Consider the following 12,895-nt stretch of genomic DNA (forward strand, 5'->3'; position numbering starts at 1 on the left):
GGGGGCTGTTTATCTCAGACAAGCATTAGTGGTATAGTGAAATTCCTTTGACCAGGAAGAAGGAAAAGAGGCATTTAGCATTTAAGCTCTTCAGGGTTCAAAATCCTTAGTACTACCTGCAAAAGATAGTGTCCTCAGAATGTTACACCTTTTGCAAGATTTTCTAACCTGAAACACTGAGATTTTTTTCTCCTTGATTGTAGTATCTGCATTTTAAAACAACAAACAAGACTCTATAATAAAGACAGTCTCTAATAAAGACAAGATGCAAACTCAGAGCTGTAACTGTTGATCTTGCAAAAATGTAAACTTTTCTTTGCATATGCCTATAGTGATTGTCCCTACTGTGAATTAAGGTAAGCAGAGAGCTCAGTTAGGTACCTCAGATGCAGTCATTTTCTGTATTTTTAAAATGTTTTAATAGTTTTGCATTTTCAACATAAATTTCTTCAGGTATTGTACTCGTATTACAAGGGCTGTGAAGTGTATTTTAAATAATATCCTAAGATCTTCTAATGACAGCTGTACTCCTTCTGGGGACTGTCTCCTTTCACACCGACACAACTAATTTTGATCAATTTTAGTGTTCTGTATCCTGTGGAGTGGGGATTCAGCAAAGGGACATCTCCTGTCAGGTGGCAGGCCTGGGGCGAGTGAGTGACATGATGTGCAGCCGTCACCTGCGCCCCACTAGCACACAGCACTGCCAGCTGCCCGCCTGCCTCCCGTACCAGTGGCTGGCACGTGAGTGGGAAAATGTAAGTAAGGTTTTCAACTTCTATCACTTAATTGAGATGCATAATAAATTTGGGGTTTTCTGTTCTTTTTTTATTTTCATTCCCCGTCCCACCCCCCCCTGCCCTCCCCCCATCTGAATGCATTTCTAGTAGCTGTTGCGCTGCAAAATAAAAAGTGACCATGCTGGAAAATTTGAAGGTCAAGCTTGCAAAACTTAAAAAGTGACAAAAAATGTCGAAGACTTTATTTATACTCTTTATTTATAATCTCTACGGGATTTGCTTGTCTATTGTAGGCCTGGTGGAGCTCTGAGCAGGTACCTACTGATAGGACTGTCTCTACATACTTCTCTACATAATGCATAAGATGTTTAATAAATACTGATTTTGAAATATCATTTTTAAAAGCAGCTTTTTAAGAACAGAAATGCAAAAGAAACTTCATGTGGAAGTAAATATCTTCGAGGTAAAATCTTTGGACAACAGTGTTTATAAGAAGTTCTGTATGGAAGATTTAAAGTATCTTAAAAAATTGATGCTTCTTTTCTTGTTAAAGAAAAGATAAGAAGCAAAATAAATCTCATTATTCTTCTACCAAACAGGAAGCAAGATAAGAAAATAAAACTCAGCATTCTCTTACCAAATATGCTTTTTCATATTTAAGAAAATGTGCAAATACCTTCAGCAGAGAGCTGTCATTTCTAAAGGTGTGATTACTATTTTCTACATGCTAAAAATTTAATAACTTTTGTTATTTGTGCAAACATGCAAACATATAAAGATGAGGAAGAGAGAAAAACCCAAAACTTATGTATAATACCCAAAATGGTGTGCACAAGAGCCTGTCTCTAAACAAAAACCCATTTTGTGCATTTGTGTCATATTAATAATCGGCCATGCTAAATTTCCTAGAGCAACCCCCCTTGACTATGAAGACTCTAAAGTCTCAGGGACTCAGTGCTACAGAAGTGGCAGCTGTTAATATGTAAAACGTTGGCTGGTGCTCTGCAGAACCCGGATTATATTAATGCAGTTCAGATATACATATTCCTCTGCTGACAAATATATGTTGCTTTCAAGTGTTCTCGCATGTAGCTGCCAAAATCAGGAATTAGTGGAATTGGCTCAGAATGTGCTTTTAGCACAAATATACACTTCCAAAGAATGAGGGTGAATTTTCCTTTGCCAGCAAACATTTGTGTATTCCAGCTGGGTATTTGGAGCTCTCCACTACAAACGCATTGTGTTTCATTACATTCTCCAGCTATTTCATAACTTCTGCATGTATATTGATGTTTTCTTGAAATTCCTGTGTTCTGTTCCCTTCTCTCACCACATTCATACACAGCACTGTACATGTAGTATTAATAGTTCAAGTGCTTATCCATCTGCATTCCACTCCCAGTGCAGGATGTCCTCCACCAAACTCATAATGTTTTGCCAGTCTGTCTTATCTCTGGGTGACTGTGTGATTTCCTCACCTCACCAGTCACAACACAGCAGAAATATGTCCAGATCTAACATTTCACCGATCTGCAGCCAGTAGACGGGGTGAATAATTTTTTATCCTAGGGAGAAGAATGCCTACAAGGCTAAGGTATAAAGCATCCTGAAAAAATTCTTCTGCCTGTCCCCATTACCTTGTGACTGGATTATTCTTTATATGCCTAATATTCTGAGCTGCTCCATGCCGCAGAAAGTTAGCTTAGTTCAGGTACCCACAGCTGGAGACGTGCTGTTGATGTATATTACTAAGCCTGTACCACCACTTTTCTGGATTCTGGTGGCAGCAAGGTTCTTATTTTATCCTGGCAGAGCTGTGATGGCTCGCCATTCCACCAGCTTGCCCTGGGGAGAGGTCTGAGAGCCCTCAGGGCAAAGGCACGGGCTCAACAGCTGTGGCTGCTCAAAGCTGGCACTGGCACTGGCTTTATTAATAGGCAGTTTTCTCTCCCTCTCCCACCTTTCCCTCTCCCTTTCCCTCCCCCTCTTCCTCTCTCTCTCCCTCCCTCTTGTTTTGTTTTGTTTTCAAGACCAACTTATTCCTTTCATATTTCACTGAAATCCTTTTCTATCTCTTCCCTTTTTGTATAGAAGGGCTTTTCCACTCAACCTATCATCTTGGCTTGACACTTTCATTTTCTCCTCTGTGTCACCCAAGAGTTACATTGTCATGTTATTATATGCCGTTATTTTTTTCAGCTGATTAGAGGTACCTGAACTTTGAAAACAAAGTAAAGGACTCTGATTCAATGAATAATTTAGTCTGACATTGATAGCAGATGTCAAAAGGTATTGCTGTCTGGGTTTTACTGGTGTGTGGCAATCAGTAGGTAACTTTGTTCTGTAAATGGCTAGTTAAACTGGGATTATTTTCTCACTTTTAGTGCTCAGCATCATCTAGAAGAAAGGAAATATACCGGAAAGTTAAATGTGTGAATGAAAACCAGCTCCAAGTGGATGAAAGCTTCTGTGATCCTGCCACAAAGCCTCCATCATCCAAAACCTGCAGGCTATCTCCCTCTAAATATGTTGTGCTCACAGGAGAGCTGTCACAGGTACACTAATTATACTGCTCAGCCATCTTTTATATGATTTTACATTTAAGAATGTTATATTGCTGTAAAATGTACTTTATGTATGTGGAGAAAAAAAAAATGTATTTGCTTTTGAACATGGCTGTCTAAACTTTCTCAGCATTGACCCTCCAAGTCAGCCATGATTTATTGTAGAGGCTGTTATCAGTCCTCTGTTAACCCCCCAAGACCTATGATCACCAGCTAGAGGGGAGCTGACCCTTCCACAGGATTCCTTTGCTGGTTCCCAGGAAACTCTCTTGTGAGCTGACCTAGCTGAAGTAATCAAATAGCTTTTCCTTGATTTCAGTGAAGTGATTGATCAGTGCTTTGTTTCCCTTGCACATCTGCACTACCTGTGTGTGCATATCTATGCATGTATCACAGCTGAGAGGGAATGACTCTGGAACCTCTGAGGAAAGGGAACGACTCTGGAACCTCTGAGGAAAGGGAACCATGGAAGGGCTTTGTGGCTCTTTGCACGCGTAACTATTGCAGACCTTCACTTCCATGCACTGATGTTCCAGCCCAAGGTGGCACGCCTCCAATGACAGGCTTTTGCCAGTGCAAGGATCAGAGCTGACTTACCTGTAATGCAATTCTGTAGAAATTTCACAGAAATTTTCACAGAAATAATGTCTATGCTTGGGGATTTTATTTTAGTGCTCAGCAAGCTGTGGATTTGGTTACCAGCAGAGCATCACGTACTGTGTTGGAATCCATTCTGTTCAAAGTCGGCACATCCACGGCCTTCGGACTGTAGCGTACCGAGAATGCCCAGTAGAGCCATCCTTGTACATTTATAAATGTAATGTCAAAGGATGTTCACAAGCAGCCACATGGACAGTAGGGAAGTGGACCAAAGTGAGTACAGATGTGCAAGCTCATTTTTTATAGCTGCCTCTAACATAAAAAAATGCCAAGGATAATTTGCTGACATAACAATGGTAATTATTTGCTTCTTTCTAAACTAACTCTTAATGGCTGTCTATGTGTAGTGCTCAGCATCTTGTGGAGTGGGAATGAAGGAGAGAACAGTAGAGTGTATGACTGAGAATGGCTTACCCAGTGACTTGTGCCTGCCACATTTAAAACCAGATGCCAGAAAGATCTGCCACGAGAAAGAATGTAAGTGACAGCTGTGATTTTACGCAGTTAATGTTTTCCCAGGTTACTTATATTAAAGCTATAAATATATTTGGAGCACAATTATGCAAAATTGAGTCTTAAAACTAAGCTCTGTTCCTGAAATATTAATATGATTTAATCATTCATTTTGAAGGTGAAATTCTTACCACCTGCAAAGATATGCAGATTAAAAAAGGAATTAGAAAGGATGGTGAATACCTGCTGAACATTAAGGGAAGGATGATAAAGGTACTGTTAATATTTATGAGTTTTTATGAGTACATATTTTTATGAAATAACACTTTTCTAATAAAGATTTTGCTAAAGGGTTGCATTTTTTCTTCCAGATTTATTGCTCAGGCATGCACTTAGAGAATCCCAAGGAATATCTGACATTGGTAAAAGGTGAAGCCGACAACTTTTCTGAAGTATATGGATTCAGGTACAGAAGTGCATTTAAATTTTATGAAGTGCATTTATTCCTTCCAAAATAAAAGAATAAAATAATACTTACTTTTTGTGAGAAAGATGAGTAGGGCTTTTTTCCCTTGATTTTCTGTTTTAATTATCCAGGCATGTGAGCACACATACAGAAATGTGGATACTTCCAGGCTGAAATTATGTTAGTTGCTCTAAATGTTTATAATTTTTTTTCTGTCTTGACTTTGGTAGAAATGGCTTTGATCCACATTAGTGTTTCAGTTGAGTGAAGATTAATAGCTGTGCTTCTTGTTCAGTAAAAGTTGTTTAATATTTTTTATATGGCATATTGCAATACGCTTATTTTTAACTATGATATTATGTTAAGGAAAATCTCAAAAGGAAAACTAAATCTTTGCTATTCTTTAGATTGCAGAATCCATATGAATGTCCTTTCAATGGAAGCAGAAGGCAAGACTGTGCCTGTCGAAATGATTACCTTGCAGCTGGCTTCACAGTTTTTAGCAAAATAAGATTTGATGTATCTTCCATGCAAATCAAAAGTAAGCATTTTGTCTGCTTTAGCCAATTTGAGCATTCTATTGAAATTGTGTGTGGTCACAATTACCAAATTACTACTTTGACCCACTTACAGATCCAGCTGTGCCATCTTGGGGCAAAAATTCCTGCTTATTTAATTCAAGGATTCAGTGGTAATTAAAAAAAAAAAAACAAAACAAAACAAAAAACCCCCCAAAAATACCACCATTGCTTACCTCGTTAATTTGTCCCAAGTGGCCAAGTGGCACGAATCTCACAGATTCTTATTTTAAATGTGAACTACTTTCATTTTCCAAGGTTTTGTTCCCAATATTTAATTTTATTTTAGTCCATGGCTTACTTTTCTTGTGGAAATCTTCCTTTCTATGCTCTGCTTAGTCCCTTCTCAGACCTTGGCAGACAATAAATAAATGGACAGGGAATCTTGCAGTGCTTTCAGGCCCCTGCCTGAAGCTGGGAAGTTGGCCTACAACCAGCTCACTTGACACAGTGTCAAAGTGCACATCCATCTTCCTTCTAGCCCACTCATGTCTCAGAGAGAAATCTGTGCTTGTAGGTTGGAGTAGTGGTGCAATAACCAAAATTCAAACCATAGTTTCTCAAATCAAAACAAACAACCTCCCCTTCCAAACAAGCAACAAACAAAAAAACCCCATCCAAAGCAAGCAATAAAACATCCATGTTCACACTTTTCACACTGTTTTCCCCTGAACTTCAAATGCCACAGTTTGTGTTGAGTAATTTTCTATTTTCTAGCCACAGATTTTCTTTTTGCTCAGACTATTTTTGGGAGAGCAGTACCATTTGCTACAGCTGGAGATTGCTACAGTGCAGCCAGATGTCCACAGGTATTTATGGTTTCTTACCTCCCTGAAATGTTTACGTAAGCGGGGGGAAAAAAAAATATGTGACTTGTTTAGATCTTTAAGGTTCTAAACCAATATCCTATTCTGTGAGGTGAGAGTACAACATTTATAAGTAATTTTTTCCTACTCTCTTCTCTCCTGTTCCATCGTCCTCCCCTCTTAGTTTTTCCCTCAAATTGTCTGCTACACCCTTTCCCTGTAGGCTCCATGTATGCATATCTGGTGCATATCTATGTGTTTCATGTATTGCTCTGCCTCCCTCTGGATGTGATGTATCCTTTGTTTCCCTTAACGCCTTCACATTCTTTGTTCTCCTCTAGTGACTTTTCTATAATCCTTCATAATTTTCCTTATCTTTTCTCTGTTTCTCTCCTGATGCTTCATGTCTTTGAAGACTACCAGAGGAAATCAATCTTGTTTAGCAGTATGCTTTAAAATTTATACATGCATTTTTGTGTCTACATTAGTGTTTTAGTTGTATTGGGTGGTGCTTTTTAGATTCATCTCTATATTGTCCCAGTTCGCTGTTTGTTGGTTCACATCATAGGGTAGTTTTGAAAGATACGAACTGGATGCCTTCTGGATGAAGATAAATCCAACAATGAGCTTCAGAGGATCTTAATACACTCTAATGCTAGTGAGGATTCAGTCCATGGGACTAGGGGAGAGTTAGTCCAAAATAAATCCCTGATTTGTGCACTGTCTACAGACATTGGGCTCTCTGACCCAGTTTTCATTCTACAGGTCTGCTTATACTGCAGTGTCCTTCTTGATGATACAGACATAGCTCTAGTCTGAACTAGTCAATCTTTGGAGCCCATTGGCAGAAATAGGATTCCTTAGAAAACACTTCAGCTTATCTTACTGTATTAGACAATTTAGGATGAGGTCAACTGTCCTCTGGAAGTGAATTTCTTTTCACTGATTATAAAGGAGTTAAGACCCACTGGCTCACGCTTGCTTGGAAGTGAATCCCTGTTGTCCATCCCTTCTGGTTGCCTAAACTTAAGACCAGCTACGTGGGTGGACACAGCCAAGGGCAGTTAGAGACCATTTATGTGCAATTTATGTACAAATGAAGTGCCTAGGTTTGGCAGACTTAAAGCCCTGACAAGAAAACAGTTGAAGTTCATTACAGTACTGGATGCCTTCAACCTGCAAACCCTTTGGGTGCAGTACAATACAAATCTGTTTGCCATGTGTAGATTCTGTTGGGAGGTCATTCTGCTTACATGGCTTGGTACTGACACATTTCCATCTAAAAGTTCTGACTGAAGCGAACACTTTTGACACAGTCGAAAGGCTTCCATTCCTGTACTTTCAGTCCTTGAAATCTGTTCCTGGCCTTGCACATGCTGCATGGTATGTCAGACAGCTCTTGATCTGCCATTGTAATTGTAATAGCACTTCTCATTTATTTTTGCAAAATGATATCACTGTGAAAGAAGTTACTCTGGGCCTGTCAATTGTAGAAAACATTACACACCATTTCTATGAATTTCCTCCTTCATTAAATGGAAGTCTTCTACTCTATGGATACTTGAAGAACAACCTACCCTATCCATATGAATGTTTGTTAGCTCATCCTGAGTTACATGAGTGCTGTAAGTACAGCAACTTTACATAGAAGTGCTCTCAAAATAAATCTGCCATACTATGCAATATAACTGAATTCTTACAAAGGAGTTTAAGTGAATCATCATAATAAAAGCTATATATATATTTATAAGTGTATGACATTATTAAGCAATAAAACATAGAAGCTAACATTTGCAGTAAAAAATTACTAGGTCTGAATACAGAGATTCAGGCTTTCAGTGAATAATGCAGAGGTGTGCAGTTTTCTGATTGTAGTGCTGCCTCAACTAATCATTAGGTTCTTTGTGGAGGCAGTACTTCTTCATAACATATTGCACTTCTCTGTGAATGCAATTTAATAATTTTCTGTATCCCAGTTTGTTTACCCAGGTAGTGCAATTTGTTACTTTCAATATATTTCCTATTCTCATAGGAACTGGCTGAAGCTAGTTTTCAGAGTCTGTATTTGCGCAGACAAATGTTTTAGAATCTATGGCTTCTATATCTGTTGTGAACAGTTTGCATTGCAAAACATTCCACTTTAAAATAAAGTTATTTATTTTAACATCCACTTATGTTCTTGTTCAAATATGATATTTGTTATACTGAAAAAGCAGTGGAAGATGGTAAGATCATGATGGTTAGACAGTGTGCAAAAATTTGAAAATTAGATGTCTAAGAAGTGATTTATCTTTACAGACAGCACTATATTTTCATTATTTCCAAAAAATTCAGAAGCTTTAAAAAAAATAAGTTTTTCTAGAAAACCAGCTTCATTCTTGCCTTTAGCAAGAACGTACTTTTTGTAAATTAAAATTTCATATGTAGAAGGGCAAAAATAATTTCAATTGTGTGATGTTAGTTTTGTCTTCATAATCAGATGCTCAGATGCTCAGGATCAGCTGATGCACAGGTGGTGCTTATTGCAGGATAACTTGGGTTTGTGTTGTGAATGTCCATAGGAAGGGCATAATGCAGAATAGCCAGCCCGTATTTTTTACACACCTTTGAGTACTTAATGTTTAGACATATCCTAAGCGATATGTTCAAATATGCCAGTGTCTTTTAGTGTTTCAAACTCCATTTATCAGCTCGTATTTTCCTTTTCTTCTTTTCCTTTTCCCTGTTTCTTTTTTTGTTTGTTTTTTTTTTTGTTTGTTTGGTTGGTTTGGTTTGGTTTTGTTTGGGGATTTTTTGGGGATTTTTCCTTTTTTTTTTCCCCTAGGGACAGTTCAGCATTAACTTGGCTGGTACAGGTCTGAGATTATCCAGTACAGTGAAATGGATTGCTCAGGGCAACTATGCGACTGCTGACATACACAAATCCCACGTGAGTCAATGCTGTTTTCCTTTACCTGCTCTTACAGCTTGGACAAGAAGCACAAGCGTTGACTGTAGTGAAAGCTACAGTGATTTTTGTGAATCAGAAATAGCATTCAAGGTCTCTGACCCATTTAAGTCTTATTCAGCTATGTTTATCACACTGTCCAGTATCTAATTCAAACCAGAACTGCCTGCCTACCCTTCTCTTAACTGATTTTAAGAGGCTATCGTTATATTAATCAGGTTCATTAGGAATTTTGAAGATGCTTTTAAAAAAACATAAACACAACACCCAACTCACCACATTTTGTTCAAGATCGTCCTACTACATATGATCCTTTTTATTTCTTACCTCCAACTTTATTAGTGTGGAAAACCAACAGACCAGTTAAACAAGAGCAGTAAGTGTTCACAGTTTAAAACAACACTGGGTGGTAAGCCTGGGAACAAGGTGTAGAGCGGTAGTGATAAAGGATCTCTGTTCCTCTTTTGCTAATGCTGCTGTCTCTTGATTTAGTGTTTCTAGGTATAATTTGTCAAAAGGTCTGTTGTATGCAAACCTCGAGAAGCCTTTTGTGTGACTGTGATTTCAATTGCTTTTCTTGATTGACTCTTCTCTTTGTCTAATTCCCAGGATGGTATTAAAATATATGGAAGATGTGGAGGATTTTGTGGAAAATGTGTTCCTAACACAATTATTGGTCTCCAGCTTCAAATACAGTGAGAGCTCTGATGTACTAAGAGCATTGAAGCAGGGATATTTGCCATTTAGGTTCAAATTGTAGGTGCTCTGTATATATATTTTTTAATTTTTTCATGTCTGTAGTGCTCATTACTGTAACGCTCACTAATAAGAACTCCTGTTTTCTTCAGGATTCACTCAAGGTTGTATTATTTGTTTGTGGGCTAGCAAGTGCATAAATCACAATCAGAAACCTTCCGGTTTTAAAGGAGAGGCATTTATTCGAAGTACAGTATATATTAACAAGTAAATTGCACTGAGATTACTACCATTGGTAACATTCTAAATTTTACCACAAATGTAATTCTTTACCTGCAACTAATCAGTGTAATTCTTTACATAGTATTCAGTAAAATTTATACTCTATTGGTCTTTTTGATCAATTGTGCTAAAATATAGAAAGGAAAGCTTTATTGTTATATAAAGAAGACAGGTAGTAATTTCAAATACTTCCAATGTTGTGCAAACCTGTAGGGATTATCTATCAATAACTTACAGCAGAAAAGTACATAACCAAAATGTTTGAGATAGTTTTGTAGATCTGTGTGTTTCTCTGTCAGTGAAAGCATTTTTCCCCATCCCTTTCATTATATTCTCTGTGGTGCTCAAATCCTAGCAGTAATACTGAGAAGTGTGGTTTAACCTTTGTAGTCTCTGTAGCACATGTTAAACATCAGGTCTTAGGTTTGCTGTGGTTACAGGAAAAGAAAATAAGGAAACAAATTGCTTCGAAAACTGATTTTAAATTCCTGCCTCTCGTCCAAGTATACTGTGAAAGCAGTGTATTCTGTTTACCATAGGATCTTGTGTGTAATTGCACAAATATGTATTTGCTTAAACACTTTCCACATCCACCTTACTCCTTTAGCCTGGCCAAAGGCACTTAGTAAAGGCTGTAGAGTGCATCCTTCATGGTCCAATTCAGCATAATTTTCAATAACCTTAGTGAAAAATCTGGACAGAGGCAGCATCAAGCCCCAAGGTGGTTTTGGTGTCCATCTTTGACTCAGTTTGATTTTTCAGTGTTTGTAAATACATTTCTAACATCTGCCATTTAAAATTACTTCTTTGAGAAAAGTAAGTGTATGAAAGAGTTACAAAGTTTTAAAAATTATATAGCTCTTTGATTTATTGGTTTGTGTTACTTTACAGTCCAGAATGGTAGAAATATATGGATATACAGACAACGCATTTTAGGGCCAACTCTCAGGTATTCAGAATAAAATTTTCTACCTGCATAATAATGTATATTATGTACCAGATAACTATACATGCTTTGTCTGACAATACATATTCTGTAAACCAAATATTTATTTTGCATGCCAGTACTATTGGTAGATCAAGTGGCAGCTATATCATATTTTTACCCACAAAGAGTTAGCCATGAATTAGCAATATGTATTAATTAAAAACAGTACTGTACCACAGAAGTGTATGCAGCTTCTTTTAAGATAACACATGTAGGTAATTATTTTGTGATCTCTGCATCAGAAATGTATTTTTGCACTATGTGCCTTATAACAGTTGTAAACATTAATAAGACTATAAAATGTAATTTATAAAATATTTATATAATAAATATGCTTGTGTAAATGGTACCAGGGTACTTTTGTTTGGGTTCTTTTTGGTACTGTACTCTAAGTATAAAATGTTGCAAAAACATTTCAACATCTTTATGCACAGAATAATTACATTCTTAATACTTCTTTACAGGGGTATATGTTGTCTTATACTGGAATAACTGCCACACAAGAGGTTACAGTCATAGGAATAATTTCTATGGAAGCAAATCCTGCTTCAGAGGGAAGAACTCCATGTCTGTCTGCTCTGCTCTTTCCAGTCATCCTCTCACATTTAGCTACATCTTTCTTGGGGATTGCCCTGTAAATTGTTAACTGAAATAATGTAGAAATCTGAAATAATTTTCCTCTCTTTCTGCTAACTCAAACCAATTCCTTTATAGCATGGTCCCTTGACTGCTGCTTTGGCAGAAGGGGAACTGCTGTTCGCCTCTATCCGCAAGAGGCCTTTTTATTTTCTGGTCATGTAAAGGCTACAAAGTGTTCAGCTCTGCTGCCAAAAAGTCACTCAGAAAATCTACTACCAACCAAAGTGATTTTTAATGCAATATTCAATATATGACGTTTTTCTTGGATAATAAAAATTTTTTTTGAGTAAAAGTGTATTTTCTATACTTACAGCATATCATGTGGTCCAGCTTCTGTATAGAACAGCACTGTATTGTATCACAGTTTTTTGCATCTTTTCTTTCTTATACCCTTCAGTTAGAGTTTCAGCCGTACTGTAGGGAAAAAGTAATCATATGTTCTGGCATTCTGTGACTTCCCTGTGTTAGAATTTTTATTTTGTTGAGGAAAAAGGCCTTAATCAATCATCCCAATTTCAACTTTCTAACTTTTTATCCTGAGGGCAGTTTAAGAAAAACATAAGCCTGATGATCAGCTCTGAAGAAATTGGAGATTTGATGATGCTGACATGTTAGGAGCCCATGCAGAGAAAAAAAAAAAGAGAATCATGGGTTGTACTTGAAGTAAGATGTTTCCATATCCTTTAATTGAAATTGCTTTGAATTTCCATTCCACTGGCCAGCTGAGATGCCTGCCAGAGTGGCAGGGTGTTCCATGACAGTGCTGTGAGCTCTACCTCCTGGGTCTGCACGTGCTGAGCTGGCCATGGCTGGTCACAGTCACACAGCTCTACAGCTTGGGTTCATGCTTAGGAAATGAAATGCTTAACTGCCCCCTCACTATTCCATAGAGAGGAAAACAAAAATGGTAATAGCTAAAGAGGATTGTAACAATGCTTCGTTAGATGGCTTCTAGGATCTTTTCAATCCCATCAATGGCAGCATTAAATATTAGGTGACACAACTGCACTTAACTTGCCTGTGTGTGTGAACACACACATTTAATGCTTATCTGTATATTAAGTGCCAAAAAGGGA

General features: G+C 37.6%; 1 protein-coding gene across 1 annotated transcript in view; it reads left to right on the forward strand.

Annotated features, from left to right (window-relative positions):
* The window catches only part of ADAMTS20 (ADAM metallopeptidase with thrombospondin type 1 motif 20), a gene marked incomplete at both ends in the record, with an annotated part of 84,724 nt that extends 74,811 nt beyond the window's left edge, over positions 1-9,913 (forward strand). Inside the window, 10 exons of the mRNA XM_082279728.1 lie at positions 585-758; positions 3,125-3,295; positions 3,977-4,177; positions 4,312-4,441; positions 4,596-4,690; positions 4,789-4,883; positions 5,291-5,424; positions 6,179-6,270; positions 9,092-9,196; positions 9,824-9,913. Coding sequence (XP_082135854.1) covers positions 585-758; positions 3,125-3,295; positions 3,977-4,177; positions 4,312-4,441; positions 4,596-4,690; positions 4,789-4,883; positions 5,291-5,424; positions 6,179-6,270; positions 9,092-9,196; positions 9,824-9,913 — 1,287 coding nt within the window. The remainder of the gene's footprint in view (positions 1-584; positions 759-3,124; positions 3,296-3,976; positions 4,178-4,311; positions 4,442-4,595; positions 4,691-4,788; positions 4,884-5,290; positions 5,425-6,178; positions 6,271-9,091; positions 9,197-9,823) is intronic.
* Positions 9,914-12,895: the final 2,982 nt, after the last annotated feature.

The sequence above is a fragment of the Coloeus monedula genome (genome assembly GCF_965178545.1).
Source record: "Coloeus monedula genome assembly, chromosome: 4".
Classification (NCBI taxonomy): Eukaryota; Metazoa; Chordata; class Aves; order Passeriformes; family Corvidae; genus Coloeus; species Coloeus monedula.